Here is a 23,569-nt window from a genome sequence, read left to right as displayed (position 1 = left end):
ATTGAATTTAGTTTGAAATAAGAGTTGCAAAGATATTGGTAAAATTAATTAAAGATAATAAAAGAAAACAAAAGGAGTAGAATTTTTATCAAAGGCTATAAGTTACCGACATCAACTTTGTCCACGCTTCAAATTTTTGTACAAAATAGAAATTATTCAAATATAACATATCACAAAAAGTATGATTTGAAATAATGTTTATTTTAACGAAAATTAATTTAGCGCTTTTTTTCTCTCTCTCTATATATATTTTCTAATTTTTATTTTAAACAAATAAAAAAGTATTAATTTTATTTTGTTTCTAAAAAAAAAGAGAAAAAGACAAAGGATTTTTTCTTATATGTCTGGAAACACGAGAGTATTAAATTGTTAGGATCGACACGAGAATGCAAAAAAATAAGAATATAAATAAAAATAAAAATTCTTGTTTCTCGAGTAAAAATATATATATTTTTTATAAACTACTTTTAAATAAAGGTTTAGTCGTCGAACGTTCGAGAAATGTTCTTTAACGATCAGACCAAGTATTTTAAGATCACAAATATAAATACACAGTTTTAAAAAAATAATTAATATTACGAATAATTTAGTCTAACGTGTTGTTGCAAGGAACAAGTTGAAATGAAAGAAAATAAAATTGCCGGGCTGTAATTGGTGGCCTTTGAAGTGCACTGAAAACATCTATAAATAATTTGTACCATACTTGCACTCTAATTTTAAAATGATTTATGTTATAGTTATACGTATATATATATATATCGATTAGTTTATTAAAATAGAAAAAAAATATGATCGATCTTTCAGTTAGAATTACGCATACACACAGATATTAAATTTGTTTTCAAACGTCAAAGATCGAAAGTTCGTGCGTTTATTAATTCAAAATAATCTCGTTATCGATATATATATAATAAATAAAAGAAAATGTTTATTTCAAATGTATTTCAAATATTTTGAATAAAAAATGTTACAAGAGGAGGCATTTTATCCTACGAAGATTCTAATCCTTCTTCGTCAATTGCCATAAAAATATCTTTCGAAAGGAAAGAAACGAAGGATTACATCGTCCTGTCGCGTTTAAAATTAAAGATCGAAAAGAAAATTTATTATAGAGTATCGATCATTAAATCACAAATACTATTTAGACAATTTATTTTTTAAGATGAGAACCGAATAATTTTGAAAAAAATAAAATAAAATAAAAATTGTCACACTCATTAATAGGGGGCCTGCCTTCTAATTAAATATAATGGATAAACAATTAGGAAGGAACGAATCAGAATTCTTGTCTTTCGTTATTCAGAACAGAATTTATAAATAACTAGGACAAATATGAATACATCGATTGTATGGAATTGCGTTTCTTTGAACGCTGCATTTTTACATTCTCTCAACATTTTTTTTTTTTCTTTTGTTTTATTATTCATACATATATACTATATACATTCAGCCTCTTAAATCGTAAAATTGTTCTAAGTATGTTTCTAAAATGTGAATAACTCTAAACGTTAATCATCGGTATTTTGGGATCATGAATCAATCGATTTATCAAATAGAAGATTATTCTTATTCGCACTAACTAACAATCAAAACAAAACTGTCCATGTTCCATTTTCTTTCTTTTTCTCTCATTAATTGCACACAGTTTTAAAAAACAGACTGTTGTCTAACAATAACATCACATTTTTCTTCTATCAACCTAATCTCTTGATCAACTTCGATAAAATCTTATCGTGGTGTATAACACGAAAAGAAGCATAAGTATTGTCGGTTTATCAACGAATTATATATGGATTTATTTTTGCGTATTCTCATGTATGTATGTATGTACTATAGTACTTACCGGTAATTATGTACTTATAATTATGACTGTGGACTAACGGTAATGTTAACAATTTGAAAAAATACATTCTACGATTTATTTCATATATTGAAAATTACTTATATATTATAAAATAAATCATAAAATATATTTTTAAACAATTTTCCATTAATTCAGTCCCACTGTCATAATTAATCGGCACATATGTATATATATATTCTATGCTTGTAATTTGTATACAATGAATAATGCAATCATACGCGTATGTAATATGTAAATACTATTGCAAAAATGTTTCATTTTAGTTTCTCTTTCTTTTATTATTTTTTGTTTATAGAAATGAGATTCTAAATTTCTTGAATTATTTCATTCAAAAACACGAGAAACGACATTTTTACGATAAGAAAAAATTCTTCTTGAATTAATATCTCGTATAAAATAAACGATAGATTTTCTATGTAATAACGTACGATTGTATGTTGATCGACGTTCTCTCTTATAAAATGAATTTTTTTGATTAACTTTGAATTATAAACTAAGGCAATATATTTCAGTTATACAATTCGCGAGGTTCGTCGTACCGTTTATATGCGTATTATACTTGCGTGTGAAAATTTGTTATATTCAAAATGCAAACTGATAGTACAATTTTTGATCTTATCTATTCGTATCATATAAAAAATCATTTTCACCTGAAAAATAATTACACTTTTTTTTTTTTTCTTTTTTTTTTCCCCCCTCCCCTCCCCCTCCCCCTTCTTTTCTCTCTTATACTTTGTTTTTAAATTTTACCAAATTTTACGAAATTACGCAAATATTATGTATGTGGTATATATAATAATATACTTTTTGATTATGCGAATTTAAAACAAAAACATAATTGATTTATATCGTAATCGTTAAACAGATGTTTCTGCCGATGTAGTGCCATTTACTTTCACTGGGCCGATACTCTCCTTCGATCTTATCAGATCTACCTAAAATGATAGGAACTTGTATATATATACTGAAATTGTTTTATTTTATTATAGTTATCGATACTCGTCGATGAATTTTTTGTTTGTTCTCTCTCTCTCTCTCTATATATATATCAGAAAAAAGAAATTAAACATCGGTAGAAGAATTCAACTTTTAGAAGAAAAAGAAGATGAAGAAGAAAAAAAAAAAAGAAAAAATGTTATAGTTTTTTTACTTTTTTAAAATAATTTCGACGAATTAAATGTTACATTGTGTTAATAGTAAGGACAAAATGTAATAATTAATTATTTATATGAACAAATTATTGGGATAATTTAGATTATCGAAGCCATGCTAATATTCAAAAATTAGTATTTAAAAAAAAGAAATATTGAAAAATGTACAGGCATGCCAAAGTTTGAAAGTGCAAAGAGTGATACAAATATTACATTTAAAGAATAACAATCGATTAGATCATTGTGAATATTGTAACTAGAATGATTTGAACAAAAAATGATGACAGATATACTAACTACGATGATAAAGAAGAAAAAAAATATTCGATATAAATAACTATATACATTATAATATTATAACATAAGGATAACTGTAAAGACTAGTGTAAAGTTTAATCGAAACTATAGTAACTATTTCGTATTATGCTCGAAGGTTTACTGCTGGAAATTTCAAGGAACTGTTACTATCAAATATGTAAAATATAGTAACGAATGGGAAAGGTGTAGGAAAGTATGAAAGGTCATGATTCAAAAATGTAAAGATATCGATTCCAGCAGGTAACGTTCTGAAATAGTAGAAGGGATAGATAAGTATAGTTCGCGAAGAGTAATCTAAAGTATTCCTAATCCGTCATTGAGGAGAAGAAGAAGAAGAAGAAGAAGAAGAAGAAGAAGAAATAATAAAAGAAAAAAAAAAAAAGAAAAAGAAACAGAAGAAAATAAGACTCCTCAATGAATCGACTCGCGGGAGGGTAAGAAAAAATCATGCTACCCTCTTTTTCGTAAATTTACTCACAGCTGTGGTACATGGGTACATGTCGCATGCCGGTGTATTGGTGCTCTTGCTGTGTGTCTTGCTGTGATGATGCTTGTTAGAATTTAGAGTCATTTACGCTCGTCACCTTGATCGATATGCCAGTGTCATCCTCCTCCTCCTCGGTCATAGTTGTCAGCCTTGTTGTCTCATCGACCAGCAACGAGCCCTCCTTCTTTGAGTGTTTCTTCGATTTGCTTACGCTAAGCAAAATTATAATCAAACGGGAGAAATAGGAAAAAAAAACAAAAAAAAATAGCTAACAATGTGTATCTATATATCTATTTGATATTATTATTATTATTATAATATATATTTAAAAAGAAAATATTATTAATTTATAAATAATAATAATAATAATAATTAAATTATTATTATTATTATAATTATACGTACTTCATTAATTTAGATTGTTTAGGTTTTTTTTTCTCGTTACTTTCATTAACTTGTTGCCAAATTCCAGTTTTATTAACTTCCTCGCTGATATTGATGCTAGCCAGTGGAATCTTCATAATATTTCCATTCGCCAAAGATATTTGAATATTTTCCGGTGGTCCATAACCGATTGGATAATTTGGATGTTCCTGTATCAATAAAACAAAAGACAAATATAAATCACGATGGTTCTATACGTCACAATCAATAGTTCGATTTTTATCTCGTCGATGGTTTTAAATACAGGCCATGCTCTAAAAAGGAGCCAATTTTATTTATTTTTTTTCTTTTGTTTTTTTTTTTTTTATTTCTATATGACTATGCTAAAAGAAAGCGACGACTAATTATTAAATCTAAATAATCGATAAAATATCGATATTTACGCGGTACGCTATCTCATCGTGAAAATATTTCTTCTTCTATTTGCCGATCTGATAATGATAAGATGACGATGACGTAATTATAATAACTATAATATTTATCGGAATTACGTGCACTTAGGGTGACGTACCAATGACAGGTCGGAGTATTCAACGACGAACGACTTTAACGAGTTTCGTATTCTCTCTTTCTCTCTTTCTTTCTTTCTTTCTCTTTCATTGAGATGCTTGATAATCCAATTTTTCTGTAGTTTTTCTCAAATACGAATCGTCTCCATCCTCCCTTGTGAGTCATGGTGGTGTTATGGCTAGATTATTAATTTTTTCTTTTTTTTTTTTTTTTTTTTTTTAAACTTTTTGTTTAGATCGTTTGCTTCGTTTGCACTGTGACAAAGATATACGTTTGTAGATCGTACGATGAAAATGTATATTTTTCCAAGAAAAAAAAAGATAACAAAAGAAAAATATTTGATTTTATTTTTTTGACGGATGACAAAAAATATATATACATATATATATATATAAAAGTGGAATATAAATTGGATTTACTGTCTGTGTGATAGAAGCCAAGGGTTATCCTCATCTCTTAATTAAGGGGGGTTGGGGGAGGAGGAAGTTACCATAACGTTACAAGAACATGTAAATTTCGTGTTAAATGTGTTAACGACGAATATATGTATGCGTACGTTAATTTAAATTTAATCTTACATTAAAATGATTAGAGATCAATTTTTGTTGTTGTTTAAAGTTACTTTTTCTTTTTTAAGGAACTCGTTAAGTTAAATGTTAAAGAAAATTTGGAAGATACATAGACGGAAAGAAAGAGAGAGAGAGATAGATAAAGATAGAGAGAGAGAGAGAGAGAGATAGAGAGAAAGAGAGAGAGAGAGACAGAGAGAGATATATATATATATATATATATAGAGAGAGGTGTTTGTATTTGTGTAATTTAAAGAACAATGTATTTGGACACTTGAATTTAGGCGATTATTAGTGTAATACAGTCTTTATCACTGTTTTAAAATTTAGAACAACGTACGAGAGGACACATCGATAGCAAATTTTAGGACGGCGAATAGAAAATGATATTAGACCTGTCAACTTATTAATAATATAGTTGTTTCCATGTATACGCATAGTTAACTATACATATATATATATATATATGTTAAGATTTATTTTTAGTCGAATAATAGTCAATGAGAGAAAAAAATTGGTCATAGTTTTGCATGTAAGATCGATTGCCCTACAAGGAACTCATCGATTGTTCCGGATTTTTTTATACTGTCGTTTATTGTCTAACGATTACTTAATATGCTATTATTATTATTATTATTATTATCATTATTATTATTATTAATGTATAATTATTACAACGTGTTAAGTAAAGCGAAAAATTAACACTAATTAAATATCCACGATGATTAAACGCAATTCTTTGTGTGTGTGTGTGTGTGTGTTAATATCGAGGATTTTAAAACGCGTTGGACACTTTTTGGTTTGTTTGTTTTCTTTTTTTTTTTTTCAAATTAAAATCGATCATTTAAATATTCGTCTCAAATAAACGAGATTCTTTTTATCAAAGCGTTCAACATTAAATATATATGTATATTATTGGCCTAATTAATTTCTAATACAACAATAACACAGCAATAACATATCGTTGTTGGCCCTCGTATGAACACCTAATACGAAGCTGATCAAACGCTATACCTAGTACGCATTTATGCATGTTATAATTACATATATTATATATATATATATATATATATTTTTTTTTTTTAGAAATTATTTACGACCACGATCATTGTGCATTTCTCGCTATTTTTTTGTATTATTAATATTGGTCTGTTGGTCAAATGGAAGAAATGAAAAAAAAATATATATCTATATATATATATATATATATACATGTATATATAAAGGATTAAGGAATACAAGCGGTAGGTCCTTTAATTTAGTTTTAGTTCGATCGTTGAAACATGTAAATCTTTCGTATAAAATTTGGCAAACGTTTAATCCTTTCGTTAACAGGATCGTAGGAAATTTCTATGTTAACGATACTCGCATTAAAGTATGCCGTAACGAAAGGGTTAACTATTATTAATTTTCGAGGTATTGGTGTTAAAATAATTAAAAAATACGTTTTTTTTTTTTTCTTTGAAATTTTCTTACCGTCCTAATGAATAATTTTCCTTCTATGCGCTCTCAAAGAAAGATTTAATAATATTTTACGAGCACCGTATATTCCTAACTAATGTTGTCTTACCTACAAATTTATCTAAATATTATACTTTTTTTTTCTTCTTTCTTTTTTCCAAGGCCTTGTTTCTCTTTCTTTTTCATTTTCCTTTTTTTTTTTTTTTTTCTTTTTCGTTTGAAGACCATTAAGAAGATCATTTCGATCATCAATCTTTTCGTCGACATAAATTGGATCTATCGTATTCGCACATAGTTATAGTGACCACGGGATAATTGTCAATCTGATGGTCACTCCTCGTTCGCTATTTACGACATAATAAATTTCTGAATATTCGTCTGACGATGCTAACCTCGCCGCTTTCCAATTGGCGAAGATCGTCGGCATGTTTCTTGCTTGGTTCCGGCATCACGTCGTCGAGTATCTTCAATTCGCGTTGAGTAAAAACGAAATCCAAAGATTTTCGAATTCCGATCATCACCACGAGCTAAGCAAACAAATTATTAACGTTTAACAAAAAAACAAATACGTACCTACGAAAAATGTAATTATTCAATTATACGATAAGATTTTCATCGACTCACCATCAATGGGAATAAAATGGATGTGGTGCTAAACGATTTGATGATCCAAAGACACGCCAGACAAGTCAATTGTATAGCCGTGAAAATGTGGACGCGTTTTAATGGCACCTAACGAATAATATCGTTCGAATAATCGTGAAAAAGAAATGAAAAGAAAAAAAAAGAAAAACAAACAAACAAAATCAAATTATCGTAAATACAAAATATATTTGTGTCGGGAAGAAAAAAAAAAGAAATTCTTACCTGCCGAAGGAACATATAATCTGGTTGGTACTTCACCGGCATAAGCATGATGAGTATTCTATCGAAGAATTGTAATCCTTTTAAAGACGCAACACCCATATAAAGGAAGACACCGAACAGTACTGGCATTGGTATGTGTCTTAACATTGGCGTCAGTAAAACGGAGCAACCGATCATTAAGAAGATCAGTATGTGCGTAACTCTCTGTTCTCTGACACCTAAAAATTGTGGTTTTTCCCCTGGTGCCGCGCACTCCGATTCCAATTTCAACGAGTTAACGTGATTTATCGAAAGCACCGTGGCAGCTACGAACCATGGTAATCCCATAACCGAACAGATTTCGATCAGGATCGCCAGGATAAAAAGGTCCAGATGATAGCCGCATCCTTTCTGAACGATCATTCATATTTTTAATGATTAGTTTTATTGTTCAAATAATAACGAGGATGATGATACTGATACTGATGATGAAGATCATGATGATGATGATGATGATGATGATCGTGGTGGTGGTAATCGTAATACGAACGTATTTTATTACCTTTAATTTATTTTCTTTTCTATTAACGATCACCGCTGTGATCTGTTGATCCATAAAGATCAATATAGTGCCCAAGAGAGCTGGTAGAATAGCCACGATGGCGCTCCACCATGGATTATTCTGAAAAGGCCAAATCATCCATCCCCGGCCATCCAAGGTCGGTTTGAATTCTTCAGGTACTTCTAACTTTGGCGTTGGGATACCCACGAAGTGATCCAACAAGGACATAGAAAAGATTGCTATTATAACCGCAAAATCGCTGACCACTTGTCTGACCTATAAAAATAAAAATTTATTCAAATATAATCGCGAATAAACAATATATCTTTTATTATTAGTTTGTAAAATTACCTTAGATGGAAAGAAAAGAGCATTCTTAAAGTCCTTCATCTCGATGGATAACAAGAAGGTGCCCATGAAAAGGATAATTGACATGAGGAACACATCGGGTACAGGTTGCTGTATGTTACAACTATCTCCCATCAGCGTGCCATTGTAAATCTGAAAGAACCATATAACGAAGTTGTCTTGAAAAGTTTCTATCTCGGATCAAAGGATTAATTTTCTTTTTTGTTTCCTTTCATATTTTATTTCCCCTTTTTAAATCGTATCAAAACTTGTATTTATCACCAACGAAACCGGTCGTTAGAATGTCTTTGATCGTTTAAATCATAGTAATCGAAAATTTCCACGAACCTGGCACGTAGTCCGATTCATATTCGTCCAATTGACGTTCTCAGTGCCGTAAAGCGAACTATCGTTCGGTGGTTTGCACCAACAATCGTAAGCCAAGTGATCGTTGGCGTGAGTATTTATGGGATACTTTTTGCCAATCGAGAGGACGTTTTCCACAGCCTGCATTTGATCGTGAAAAATAAAAAAGAAAAAGAGAAAGGAAAAGGTTAGATAAAAGAAGAAGAAGAATAAGAATAAGTAGAATAAGAAGAATAAGAATAAGAAGAAGAAAAAAAATTTGATATATAAAATGTTTAGCAGTGATTTGGAAGCCCGAACCGTTCGATCGACCACGGTCGACCTAGATGTCGACGAAGGTTTTCGCTGATGGTGCAATTTTTTGAAGCACGCACACTTTAAGATATCCAATTAAGCTCATCGTGCATCCTATATGTTGTTTCAATATAATCGTAAGAGCGGATATGTAACACACACACACATACACATACACATACACATATGGTATGCTGTTTAGATATTCGATATATATAGTAAGATTAATGAATTACTAACCTTGTAAATAAAAATGAAAGCGATGAGGGTGGCAAAATTTTCTTCCGTAAAACGAGTTATGTAGCAGACGAAGGCGCTCGCGTCAAGGGCGACGAGGGTTAACAAAATGATGGCGGTCCACGTGCCGATCCAGAAACGAAATGACATGTAATTCCAATCGGATTGTTTGCAAAATTCAAATACGATTGTCTCGAAGACCAATACGGGACCGGTTGATCCAAGAATGGTTAACGGTTGTCCGGAGAAAAATCCGTATCCGAGTCCGCAAACGAAACCTGAGACCAATGATTCCATAGCGGCCATGTTTTTTCCCGTAGCTTCGCTGAGTAGACCACCGAAAGTGATGATAGGCGACAGACAGGCAAAATATAAGAAAATGAAGGATGCGACGCATTGCAATGCTAAAGCGTCTTTGAAATCGGAAAAGTAAAATGGCGCTTTTCTTTTGATATCGTTTATCAGCCCACCAAATAATCTTCCAGTTCTCGACAAACCAGATTCCTCTCTTTGCTTTTGTTCGTCGGCTTCTTCGTCAACTTCTTCTTTAGGTTTTTCCTCTTTCGGTCTTTTCCTAACTTCCTAAGAAAAATCATATAACATCAAAATCATTATTACGCGTAACAAGGAATACGTGAGTACATATTAATGAACGATTTATTGTATAAAGAAAGACGCTCTACTTGCGACGGAATGGCAGCTGGCGGTTCGATTCTAATCGTAGGATCCCATTCGCCCGGTGGTAAAACGGTAACAGCATCTAGAAACTCATCAATACCGGCAAGAAGGTGATTCCTATTTTTGGCCTTGTAAGCGACATCGTGGAAGACCTCGTCGGACATTAACGTCGCCATTGCTCGTCCAATTTCATGGAAACCCGAAATTCCACCCTACGAAATATTCATTTATCCCCCTTATTTAACCATACAATGTTTGTACACGCTCTCCAAAAAGGAGATTATTAAGTTTCGTTATAATTTCATTTATATATCGTACCATGGGTCCTAAAAGTACGAAAATAAATCTCGTTGGAACGGGTACCTCCGTAAGATCACCCATTATTCCTGCTTGACTGAGTCGTATGAAGGCGGACAAGGTCTTGTCAAGAAAATCAACTTCCCCTACGAGAATGTTACTGGCTTCCGCCCCCGCTGGTATTTTTCTCATAAAATGTGTATTACCCTACGATTTAAAAATATCTCTTTGTTCCATTTCAATTTTTTTTTTAATTAACTATAAATAAAAGAAAATCAAAAGCAACGGAAACTAACCCGATGATTGGCATCCCCATTTTCCAAAGCGGAAGAACTATGATTTCTGCTGATCGAAACGCTGCTAGGACTTCGATCGATTCCGTTGGCACCTGGTTCTTGTCCTGAAATTCATCTAGCTTACTGCTTACTGCTTTTTCTAGGTTTTTTTTTTTTTTTCTTTTATTGTTATAATATTTATTGTACCATCTTTAATCTCACGACAAGATGATCACTAACGGAATCCTTGGACAACAAAGCTTTGGGTATTTCATTTTTAAAAGCGTCGAAAGTTTCGAGAAGCTGCCATCGATTTCATGGGGAAGGGGCGAAGGGGGAAAGGGGTCTTTCGTTGACTGTAAATGTATGAGTAAATGTCAAGGATAGAATACGTTTGGAACAGCTTTTCGAAAGACTGTTCTAATACTACTATCGTAAATTTTCTCGACATTTTTATCACGAATAACAAAGGTAAAATACGATTCTGTTTCTGTTAAATGTCGTTTTACATTTTCATTCTACTACCAGGTAAAAATATGATTACGTATACAGTCAAGATAAACAACGTCCCATACAATAAAATGTTAAACTACGACCCTTTCAAATCAGAAATTTTAAAGTGCAAAAAGGTAAGGGCTTTATTTTCTATCTCGAGTTTCCTTAACGAGATTTTATATTTACAGAAGGAACGAACCCCTGTTATTAAAATTCTTTTCATAAATCGAGTGCAGCAACTCGTTGTCGTAGTTGTAGTTGTCGTCGTCGTCGTCGTCGTCAGTGTCTCACGTCGTATCTCAGTTTTCCCAAACAATAAATAAAACATTAATGGATAGTTAAAATAAATTATTACAATACAAGCAGATGGTATATTTATAATATGTAGAGATATGTATATGCGGGAATATGTTTGCTACGTGTGCTCATAAGTATTTCCTTTTACATGAGGAAAATAAATGCAGACAAGTGTTTGAAAAAATGATTGAACATCAAAAATGGTTGCTATGCAATGCATGCAATGAGTATGAGGTGTGTGTTAATTGTTTAGCAAGAAATGTTTAGAAAGTAGAATAGTAAAAATTTATAAAAAAAAAAAAGACATGAAGAGACAATGATAAGGATAATATTTAAAAGAAGGGAGCAAGCAGAGTAAAGCGGTTTACCGGGATTGCCGGGAATGGCAAGGAAACGGCCGCCAGCATTCATTGGTGCTCCACCGGCCTGATTTGTTGCACCGGCGATCGCCGGAACGGAATTTGATTCCTCCACTACAAATGAGCATGAAACACACACCAGGGTATTTTTTCTTTATTTACAAAGGAAGATAATACAATTCTACCGTGGTTCTCCGAATCTTATTACCGATAAAATACGTAACCCCCCCCCCTCACCTCCACCCCGTCGATTTATTCCAAATATAAATTCCTTTTACACGAATTTATTATTTTATTATTAACGAAAATTATATCTTCGCATAGTATAATAGAAAAATTATTCTATAAAGTGTAAATCATAAGAATATATTTATCGAATATCGAGAACAATTTTGAATACTATCGTATTAATTAATTAATAATTGTTGTTGTTCGTATTTCGAAAAACTAATTCGTGTCACGCGACACACTCGAAGTGAAAATCGTCTTTCGTGAAAATAACCATAAGCGTTATTTCGAACACGATGCTTTGCTTTGACGAGCATGTGATTGTTCAGTTGTTATGTAAGCCTTTTAAAAGCCACGGAAATACACGCACGCGATCTTACGAACGTAAATGCGGATCGAGAGTTTCTTTACGAATCGTTGCATTTATTCTGATTAAAAAAAAAAACAAAAAGAAAAAAAAGAAAAAACAAAAGTAATAAAAAGTTAGTAGGGTAAGAATCATTGGTTAATAATGGCCGTTCTATATTTTTCCACCGGATACATGATATACATCGAGGAGTCACGTGCGCATCACACAATAAGACCGAAACGTCATGCTTCTCACGATCCTAAAGTTTTGCAACGTTTCATAGTTAGTAAGTAGTGAAATGCGATACGAGTCAGACACGATGGGCCAACTCGTGTCAGAAACTTTTGTGATATTTCGTTAGAAATAAACAAAATATATTTATTTAACATACTCGAACCTGACGAGATAAAAAAAATATTATTAATAAATTACGTGTATAAATCAAAAATTATTCTAAACATTTAGAGATCAAATGTACGGACACATTTTTACACGGGATTACAATAAGAAATGGATAACAAAAAAAAAAATAAAATAAATAAAAAGATAGTGTTATAAGATAAAGATAGACCTGTGTGCATAATTCGTATATAATAACAAATTCATATCTATAGACAACAATGAAATGAATTGGACACTGTCTAACCTTTCAGCTGACACATGGCGAACCACGCCGTAAATCCCACCACGTGGGGTATGCCGATTTCGGCTTGCGCATAAACAAGAAATCGTCTAAATCAATAATTATATATTTTCATAGACAATTTATCGCGAGATACATTTTTATTTGAGTTAATCGTAAAACCCCATTTCCTTGATTCCTTCTTAATTCATTCGATTAAACGGCAATTGGAAACGAGTTTCGATAAGAACGGAGAATTGAGATTTGTAGGGTGTATTGTTAGAAGGGGTCGTATTAGTAATCAAATAAATAACGTTAGTCGATGATTACGTATACGATGAACAAACGATTAAGGATTAGCGTGATGAACAACGCGTTGTCGCGATTTTACAAATACAATTAAAAAATCAAGCGTTAACGAATATCCCAGTGAATAAACCAATACAGGCTTTAGCGGAACTGGCCTACGTTGTACCTGGTACCAGAAGGTAAGGCCCTTTGAGATCTTTAGCTTCTTTCGAAAGAAGGGCCGTGTTTGAGTTCGGACAACTGCTGCTACGGCCAACTGAGGGCGCATAGGCGTCCCCGGGTTCACGACGCTCCTGCAAATCTGATGTCAACAAGGCATGCATACCACATGTACAGCCGTTTTCTGGAAAATGTCGTTGTCCTGTCTTTAGCCCAATTTCTTTCAATTCTATTTTCTTTTCTTCTTTTTTTATTCATTTACCGACTCTTTATTGCATCGCGTTCCATTAAGCTTTGAATTATACAATAGGGGGAGGGGGTTTTAAACAAATATCGAAAGTATATAATTGAATTTCTTCATAATTTTAATAATGAAATAAATACGAAAGAAAAGTTATTTTTAACGTAAAGGATAATATAAAATAATGTTAAATGAACAAAAAAGTAAAGAATATAAAAGAGAAGAAAGAAATTAATATTGTTAAATAATGCACATACTTTGTTTCTTTATTCTGAAGTTCTATTTTCTTTTTTTCTCTTTCTCGTGAGCGAATCGAGCGCCTGAAAGTATGTGACCCCGCGTACGCGTGCGTATTAATCGTTACCTTTTTCTTTTTTTTTTTTTCCCCCAAGTACGGTTAAGTACGATACCGGGAGTATCATTAAAAGTTTGCCGTCTTTCATGGATGTTGTCTAACATAAGATGATTATATCCCCGGATTTATGGTAAAAGTAATTAAGTAGTAAATAAATATATATATATGTGTTACAGTAAATGCAATAATGTGACCAATCGAGTAAGACATTTTATAAATTGCCCGATCAATTTCTAGTTTGTACGATGTAGAAAAAAAATGGCATGTTCCCACCCTTCGTTCAACCCCCTTGCAACTCTTCTCAACTGATGTGAGTTAAATACTCGTTTCAATCTGACGCAACTCTGAAAAATCCCTGACAAAACTTGAAGGTAAGAAACTTTTATCGAAGCACATTTTAAAGATTAATCAAAACATGTTACTGACATTGTGTGGACAATCTATACAATGCCCATGGATTCTGTACATTTACCGTAACACACATACGTCATTTTCCTTATTTTTATTCAGATAAAAATTTCATTGGAATTATCGTAATATTAAAAAGAAAAAAATAAGATAAAATAACTTACTCTTCGAGGACGAATGATTACGGCCGATCTCTGCCAAGGATCTGATAATCGGTAATCTCGACATATTGTTGTCCTTGCGTCTTTCGTGCTGATGTCGATGTCTCACCAAAAGTGCTTCTCTTACCTTATATAGACAAGAAATAAAAAAGAAGAAAGATAAAACCAATTCGTAGTTCACGAGTTTGATCGAACTAGATGAAAATTTAACGCGAATAATATTTCTAAAATAAAATCGCATTTATCAAAGTATTCTAACCTTTTCTCGAGTCTCGATCGGTAGTGAACCTTTATTGATCATGTTATCCAAAGCCAAATCAGTTATCTGTTCGAGACTGTTGGCTTCCATGTCAAGCATAACAGTTCCATTCAAAAGTAAACTTCTCAATTCGAAGAGCGAGTGTAACGATAACGTTGCTACGTGTGGTTTGCTCCACCTGTTTCCACCTTCTTCAACGTCTTCCTCAAATTTGATCCACCTATTGTGAGAAATATAAAAATAAAATAGAACAAAATTGGATAGTTGTTTATAAATTCAATATTAAATTTTTCCAATCGTATCTATCAAAGAAACCAACAGGCAACAGGTATTCGAATATTACAGAATTGTGTCGATAAGAATTTATTAAGTAAACTAAACGTTATTTTTTTTTTTTGAAAAATTCACCAATGTTCTTCTACGTTTCTTTACACATTTGTACATCGTATCAATGGACGAATTGTGAATTCATTCGGATCTGTAAGGATACGCGCTCTGATATTATATAAATAGAATCGCAAAGAGTTAATTAAAAATAGTTGGTCGAGATTGGAATAAAAAAAAAAAAAAAAAAAAAAAAAAGGAATAAATAAATGATGATGCATTGCCTAGCGGTTTCCTTCCATTCCATTTCATCTCCATCCTTGACAAGTTCTTCCATTTCGGAAAATAGAGGATGCGATTCGTGAGCATCGTCCCCGACTTCCTCGCCGAGAATAAATTGCACTCTCTGGGCCGGTGGCGTGACTGAAAAAAACGGATATTACGTTTTTCAATGGTGGTACCGTTCGTTTCATTGAGATGAAAGAAAAGTAAAAAAGAACAACAACAAAAAAAAACAACAAAAGAAAGGAAGAAAGAAAGATGGTAGTACAACGTAGTACGAGAGATCTGAATTACAAAAAAAAAAAAAAAATAATAATAATAATAATAAAATACGTAACAACGCGAGAGTAATATATGAAACGCGATTTTAAAAATAAATATCGATTAAATTGTAAATGAATTATAAACGATGTGAAATTAAGTTTTTTTTTTTTTTTTTTGTATAATTATCGTGCTGTCTCCGATATATTATTCGCTTGTTCGAAAAGTAATTAATTTCGTTTTTTTTCTTAACATAGATTTCCTTCCCCACGAGTCTATCTATCGATACTTAAAGTCATACTTTAAATCTCGAAATTATTTGACATTGCAGCATTTATCGATCATATAAAAAAATACTTTGGATTTTCTATATGAAAAAAAAAAAAAAAAAAAAAAAAAAAAAATTCYATTTTTTTTTTGGGGTCAGAAATTTTCTATCGCATTGTTGTTTTATTGTTTTTTGTTTTTTTGTTCTTTTTCTATATAAAAAAAAAAAAAAAAAAAAATAGAAAATAATTCCCTTTTTTATTTATACCATTAGAAAAAACGTAATTACTTTTTGAACAATCAAATAAATATCTGTGGTAGTAATCGTGCAAAAATGCTTTTATGACGAAATTCGAATGAACTTTCGATTGTTACGGATCAACGTGAAACAAAAATTGGTACTCGTATAAAAAAATTGTTCAAAGGTGGTGCAAAATATATGCAAAAATAATGTGTCAAGTAAATAATTTCAAGTTCCACATCCTACGCGTAGAAAAAATTTGATATTTAAAAAAATCATCCCTTTAACATTTTTCGATCGAGTGATCCATGCTTAACACATTGACGAAATGTTGTTGATTTTCATCTTTTTTTTTTTTATAAAAAACGGTTGTTACGTTGTAATATATTTCTCTCGTATTTTATTTTAGATTTATTTAGTTTCTTAATCCCTATCCCATCCCCCAGTCAACAAACTTTCTTCTTACCTCAGTGTACAAAATAATATGACATAATCGAATTGGTGTATAAAATTGCATACATGATCGTTGTTTGTGTATAATAATCTAACGATAATTCGAATAGAGAATAAAAAGTGATTAAAGATAATGGTACGAAAAAACGTTATAGTAATTATAATTATAATAATAATTATATATACACATATATATATGTATATGTATACGTGCATAAAACGATACGTATAATTGGGGAGACTTTTGTTTTTTTTTTGTTTTTTTTTTTTAAAAGGATCTGGCTTACATATCATCTCGCCGTCGGGGTCGCAAATGCTCGCGAGACGAGACCTGCGCTTCATCACCAATTGTCCTGCAATGTCAGTAGACAAAAAAACACGACAAAGAGACATCTACACAACGTTGTCAAAAAAAAAAATAATAAATCAAAATCATCAAACGATATCTCCCTTTTCGTATTCTCCTAAAAGCTCGATTACAAATTCGAACCTTTTAATTCTTTTTTTTTCTCTTTCGACAATGTTTCCTTCTTTTTTCCGTTTCATTTTGTTCGTCGTTGATCGAGCTTGAAGAAGATAGGAAGTTAGGGCTGTGGACTGCGCGGGGTGGGGGGGAGTGGAGCTTGGGAAGTAAAGGGGGATAAAAAGTTGAGTCCGCTTTTATGCACAATTTCGTTTTCATCGATAGAGGGATCTATCTATCTGAACGAACGCGATCGAATCTTCTACAAAATTTCTTTTCGATACCATCCGTAACTATACCAGAAGAAAAAAGAACTTACCTAAGCGCATAAAAGCGGCCAATCATGTTAAACGTGTACATCATTTAATATCTACAAACTTGTTCTGATTGATTTTTCAAATCGATTTCAACGCTAGACTATGCATCTCGCATTGTTTCTTCTTCCTTTGTTAAGGAAAGAGAGAGGAAAAGAGAGTAAGAAAGTAAGAGAGAGAGAGAGAGAGAGAAGGAAGAAAATGAAAAAGGGCAAAAGTAAAAAAGGAACAAAACAAAAGAAGAAGGGATAAAGAAAGTGGAAAGCCGTTACGACGATAACCTCCTCGAAGAATTAGGTTGAAAAGTCTTTTTTAAAAAAGAAAAGACAAAAAGAGAAAAAATGAAGAGAAAGAGAAAGAGAGAGAAAGAGAGAGAGAGAGAAGAGTATCGATCAGCGTCCTGCATACTCGGTGTGCCAGAAGAAGGGTGAATACCCGTCCGAGTCTCGTACAAGTGGTTGGCGCTTTGCCACGCGCCGCTTCAAAGTGCATTGCAACGAGTGCAACGAGTGCAACGAAGACCAACGATCCTCTCTCTCTCTCTTATCTCATTCTTTTCTCTCCTCTTTCTACGTCTAACGTTTATATATACGTTCCTTCTTCTTTTTATTATTATTATTTTTCTTTTTCGTATTCTATTTACCCTAAAAACGTTCAAAAAACTTTGTTCTACTAAACAAGACCGTAACGTACATAGTACAAGCGCCCTTTTTTGGGTTTTTTCTTTTTTTTTTTTTGTATTTTGCTTTCAATTTATTCCGTTCTTAATGCTGGAAAATTAAATTGACGACGACGACGAGGACGAATTTAATTGTAAGTAAGAAAAGAAAAAAAAAAAAGAAGTAGAAAAGAGAAAAAGGTGTAAATAAAAATGAGATCGTAATAATAATAATAATAATAATAATAATAATAATTCAACTTACTGGGTCTGTCGTTGTCGGTATCATCGTTACTCTCCCCATAAGATTGCCGTTGGGAATGATGGTGTTTATGATGACGACGGTGTCTTCTCTCTCCGGGTAAATGTACACCCACATAGACCGTGTGTGCTCGGTGACCTGTAAGCAGATGAAAGTGTGGAGTCGTCTATATCGAACCCGTTGTGTTGTTCCGTGATTAACAATTATGCTCGGATAATTCTAACCGTATATATAGTATATATAGTATATATATATATTATATATCATTTCTATTACCATCGAATATTCGATATATTTAGTAATCTGACATTATCCTATGTTTAAAGGAAAAATCGATAAATATCGTAACGTTAACGATACCCAACAAAAAAAATTTAGTACATTAGTGTAATAGGTAATCATTCTGTAACACGTTAAATATGTTCGTGTTAAAAATACCGTGTTGTGTTAAACCGTGTAGAATTCATTGTACCCCTTCGTATTATTATTTTAAGATAATTTAGTTTTGTAAATATGTTAAGCAAATATCATCTTATCTAGTGCTGTAAAAGGTACACTAATGTATCACTAAAAAGTTTGTCGCAATTTTATGAATCATGCTATAACGAACCCGTGTTATAATAGTGCTACCTGTATATATATATATATATACAAGTGAATATCCATATGGTGTTACTTTTCTATATGGTTAAAAATTGTTAGACCGAAAACGACCTCATTTCGATGAACTCGTTCATCCGCGTCTTACCTATGATTATAAACAGAGAAATAACGATTTTTGAAGCACCTACTGTCCTAAGTGAGCAAACAACGAAGCCAGATATTCGTATAACAGCTGACCTATGCGCGTGGAAAGGTATTATTAGCGATTAAGAGGGAGTCCTTCATACTTTCAAACCCCACATTCCTCACCCCCCCCCCCTACCCTCCTCGAATATATCCTATATTCCTCTTTGGATTCTAGGTTAGGGCTGAGACCTTGAATTTCACGATAAATAGATATCTTACCTTCGTAATCCTTCTCGGTGTAGGATTGGTGGGTGATACGAGCACCTGGATCTTTCGGTGCCTCATCGTCGGCTATACCAGCCACGTGGGTTGCACCACCACCCCCTCCTCCTCCTCCTCCTCCTCCTCCTCCACCTCTTCCTCCTCTTCCTCCTCTACCGCCACCCCCTCCATCACCTACTCCAATCCCAGGCTGCATCCACGGTCTGACAATTAAAAAGATTGTATCGTTCTTTTTTATTCCCTCACCTCCTTCTTCTTCTCACCCCCCCCCACCCTCCACCGAGACTTTCTTCGTTCATCCCCGTCAACACAAAAGGGAGATTATTAAAATAAATGAGAAAGTCTGGTTCGCTTGGTTCATTTATAAAAATCCTCGTTCATTCCTCAAGGGATCGTTGAAAGATTTCTCAAAGACGTTGTATCATTCGTATAAGCAATAACAGGTCAACGAACTATATCCCCTTTAATCATTTCATTTCCTTTGCGGAAAACGTTGAAAGCGTCTGATTCTTTGACTCATCGTCTACCCGTCTACCAATTTTCTACTTGTTCGAATTTTATCCCATCCACCGTGATCTTTACCCAACCAACCCACGTTTTTATTAGTTTATCGTACACACCGGTATAATTAAGTTTTCATTTCACTTATTGCATTACATCTATTCTCGTATATTTAATTGTTTTGACATATCTGATTTATACGTATCTATCTCACGATGATTCTCGTTCTATTATATGATGTTAAAGAGAGAGAGAGAGAGAGAGAGAGGAAGGGGGGAAATGATTGTATTAAAAGATAAGGATGTTACGTAACATGAAATATAATAATATCCGAACAGTTGATTTTCTATTCTAATTATATCTTTTATCGTGTAATATAATTATTATAATCGTATTCAATTCTAGATCGTCAATTTCGTATTTTAGTTAGAAACCGCGTGACACATATAAATTTTACACGCCCACCACGTTAAAGTTTCCTTCTTTTCACGACTCGTCCATCCGTTAATGTAATACTACACGATAATGAATTTAAAACGTTTCAAAGTTAATACGAATCTTTGTGAAAATGTTTCAGTTATCTCGCATAGAGAATTGTCTCATCTAATTTATATTAATATTACAATTCAATCATTTTGATAACGATCGATAATAAAAAAAAAAAATAAAATAAATAAAAATATGAAAATATTGTAATAATAATACGATATAGGACTCACGTTTTTTCCCCAAGTAATTTGTCTCTCATGTTATAATATTATAATTCGTCGACACACACTCGTACGATGATGAATTATTTTTTACAATGAAATCTACGACAACGCAACGCAACGCAACGAAACACAATCAACTTCTTTGGGAAATGGAAGGAAAATAAAATTCGATGGATAAAATAGAAACGCTTGTTCGATGATCGAATCGAATCTAATCGAAGCGTGAAATTTGTCTTATAAGAAAATTTCAAGGATACAACGACCAACTTTTTCTTTTATAAATGGAAATAAAATAAAATATGTAAAATGAATTCGATGTTTGTCAGATGCAACGTTACGTAGGAGTAATACCTAGAATAAAAGGTTTCAATAATAACGAAGTATGCCGATCGACGTTTGTCCGAACAATGGACGACACTGTTAGAATGAACATGACAATACTGTGCATTTGAACAAAAGTTATGGAAATTAAATTAGTATAATAATTATCATAGAGATGTTCTAGAACTGTTGAAAAGAAAATTGTGTTAATCAAATAAACATGATTTCTATTATTTTAACTATGAACGTTCTAATTCGGTCTTCTTAAGATAAAATTATAATCATTTTTTAAGGATAAAACGTTTAAATAAATATTTCTTCAATATCATAGCGTACGACGTGTGTTACATTGCGATGTATAATTTAAACGCAGATCTCATTGATATATATACATCGTTTTATCGCATGGAAATAATCAAATAAAATGTTACGCAAGTGTATTTAAAGTTGCATTAAAATTCGTATCTTTCGTCGAAATAAGAAAATAACACGCGGTTAGAAAATTATTCTTACGTGACGCGAGATATATATTGTGTGTGATATTATAAATCGTGATGTTAAAATTTTCCAGTTTTACGAAGATTCCTATTTTTTTTTCTTTTTTTTCTTTCCCTTCCCATGAGTTAATAATAAAATCTCGAATAATTAATCGAAATTTATCACGTATACATTTTATCGGTGTATCTTTTCTTCGATACGTTTCTTCCTCTTCATTTTCTTTCTTCAATAACGAGAATTAACAATGATCGATCTTATCTTTTGGTAAATTATCATTATGCTAATCGGTATTTATTTTTCACAGGTGCTACGCAAACGAGCGTCCTTTTACGAAATTTATCTACAAATAATATTTGAATATTACGTGGGGGGATGATGTTGAAACTTGTAAAAGTAACAGAGATAATAACTTGTCGTAGATAAGAGCAACTATAACAACGACGAGAATGACGACAACGATGATGATGATAATAATGATGATTATTATGATAACGATGATGATGATGATGATGGTGGTAATGACGATAACGTTACATGTAACACTTGTAAATTGATTTACGACCGGATCTGGTCAGCTGGTTTTGTCATTAAATCTTAGGTGAGATAGGAATGTTTGAGTTACCGAGAAAATAGGAATTATTTTTTTTGTGTTAAATAACATAGTCACGAAATAGACAAATCTTATTTGTAATAAGTTCGAATGAACTTGTTAACGAAGTAAACGAAGAAGAAGAAGAAGAGGATAGAATCTAATAATTTAATTCCTTTCTAGATCCCTTAGTGAGAGGATATTGAAACTGAATTAATCAAGACGCGTATTAGACTTTTATTATTCTTTTTCTTTTTTTTTTTTTATATAACAAGAAAGAACACCCTCATCAAAGTTTCGTAACAACAATCTTATCATTTTCGGAACATGACATTTTGCGATAAGGGTAATGAAACCCAATGGCGGATCGTTAACTTTTAGAGCCCCACGTGTTAACACTGTTTGAAGATTTATTCAATTAATCCAAATGAATCGAAGTTAAAGTTAGTTTCAGACGACTACATTTTGCCATTTCGTCGACAAAAAATTATTATCGAATAGAGAAAGTTATAAACTAATTTATTATGTTAGATCCATTTTTGGGTATACCGATATCCGATATTTCGATTCGTATTCGATTAGAATTGCATTTAAACGATTAAAAATATATTACAATTTTATACAAATATAACATAAATCATTTCTATATATATATATATAGATTTTCAATTAAAATTGTTTTTACTATTATTCGTTTTATTGCAATTTTTGTAGATTTCGATTTAACATAACTCACGAATTGTAACCCATAAAGATCGTACTTCATATCAATCCGTCTGCCCTTGACCAAAACTTTTATCAAAATTAGATATAAATAGAAATAATTTACTTACGAGATATCTGTGTGTGTGTCGGGACAAAAATTTGGACGATTATTAATAAGAATTCAAATACGTTGATGTGTGTCACGTTAATAATGTCTCTTGTAATTTCTAAAAGCTTTGATTGACGTTACGATAAAAGCAAACTTCTTCTTATAGTATTATCTTAACGACTGCACATGTAATCCGATCGTTAAAAATCGGTGTACGACGAGAAACATTAACATCTGCGAGACAAGTGGTTAACGTATGGTTAAAACATCCTATGTTGTAACAGTTGTCGAAAACGATTCGAATTGCGATCGATCTTACGATTCGATTTATCGAACGAAGGACACACAAATTAACGAAATGTCAAGATCGTGAGTTGGTGATCCATGATAACAAACGAAGATCGGCACCCGTCAAGTGGATAATTACCGTGCTACGATTACCTACGTCTACCTATCTAGCATGCTTTGGCATAATGAATGTCTATCTCGTTCATATAACGCGTCTCTACTAATAAAGGATGGAGAATGAGAAGGGAGGAAAGAGGGGCGGGGAGAGGAGGGGGGGGGAGAGGAACGTGTAACCGAACGTTGATCATTTAATTGTCGGAGGAGGTCGTTCGGCACGTTTGTCAAGAGTTTACAAGGAAA

At 32.3% G+C, this 23,569-nt stretch overlaps 1 protein-coding gene across 11 annotated transcripts; it reads right to left on the bottom strand.

Moving 5' to 3' along the window:
* Positions 1-1,298: 1,298 nt before the first annotated feature.
* LOC106792635 (sodium bicarbonate cotransporter 3) lies at positions 1,299-20,749 on the bottom strand. 11 transcript variants are annotated; one of them, XM_014759124.1, is made up of 22 exons: positions 20,706-20,749; positions 19,483-19,688; positions 18,478-18,612; positions 17,065-17,139; positions 15,558-15,696; positions 14,950-15,169; positions 14,694-14,817; positions 13,533-13,709; positions 13,082-13,144; positions 10,729-10,832; positions 10,454-10,639; positions 10,141-10,347; positions 9,461-10,039; positions 8,909-9,067; positions 8,564-8,713; positions 8,213-8,488; positions 7,672-8,061; positions 7,429-7,536; positions 7,197-7,331; positions 4,226-4,413; positions 3,918-4,032; positions 1,299-2,799 (listed from the first exon to the last, which is right to left on the bottom strand). In XM_014759124.1, the coding sequence occupies exons 1-22, from the start codon at positions 20,732-20,734 to the stop codon at positions 2,722-2,724; spliced, it is 3,843 nt and encodes a 1,280-aa protein (XP_014614610.1). In that variant the 5' UTR covers positions 20,735-20,749; the 3' UTR covers positions 1,299-2,721. The 11 variants fall into 11 exon arrangements, 10 of the variants coding, with proteins under 10 accessions (XP_014614610.1, XP_014614612.1, XP_014614611.1 ...); XM_014759126.1 differs by having other exon boundaries at positions 13,533-13,667; XM_014759125.1 differs by having other exon boundaries at positions 17,065-17,130.
* Between the last annotated feature and the right edge of the window lie 2,820 nt (positions 20,750-23,569).

This window comes from Polistes canadensis, unplaced genomic scaffold (assembly GCF_001313835.1).
Source record: "Polistes canadensis isolate GaletaPanama2010 unplaced genomic scaffold, ASM131383v1 scaffold_507, whole genome shotgun sequence".
In the NCBI taxonomy this organism is placed as follows: Eukaryota; Metazoa; Arthropoda; class Insecta; order Hymenoptera; family Vespidae; genus Polistes; species Polistes canadensis.
This window is presented reverse-complemented; position numbering and strand designations above follow the sequence as displayed.

Bases quoted from the DNA above. Each gene is read 5' to 3' on its own strand.
- LOC106792635 (XM_014759124.1), bottom strand. From the start codon at position 20,734: ATGAGAGACAAATTACTTGGGGAAAAAAC. The intron at 14,818-14,949 runs GTTAGAATACTT...TGTCTATATAAG, and splicing joins CGATCGAGACTCGAGAAAAG to GTAAGAGAAGCACTTTTGGT. The intron at 4,033-4,225 runs GTACGTATAATT...AATTTTGCTTAG, and splicing joins AAACAATCTAAATTAATGAA to CGTAAGCAAATCGAAGAAAC.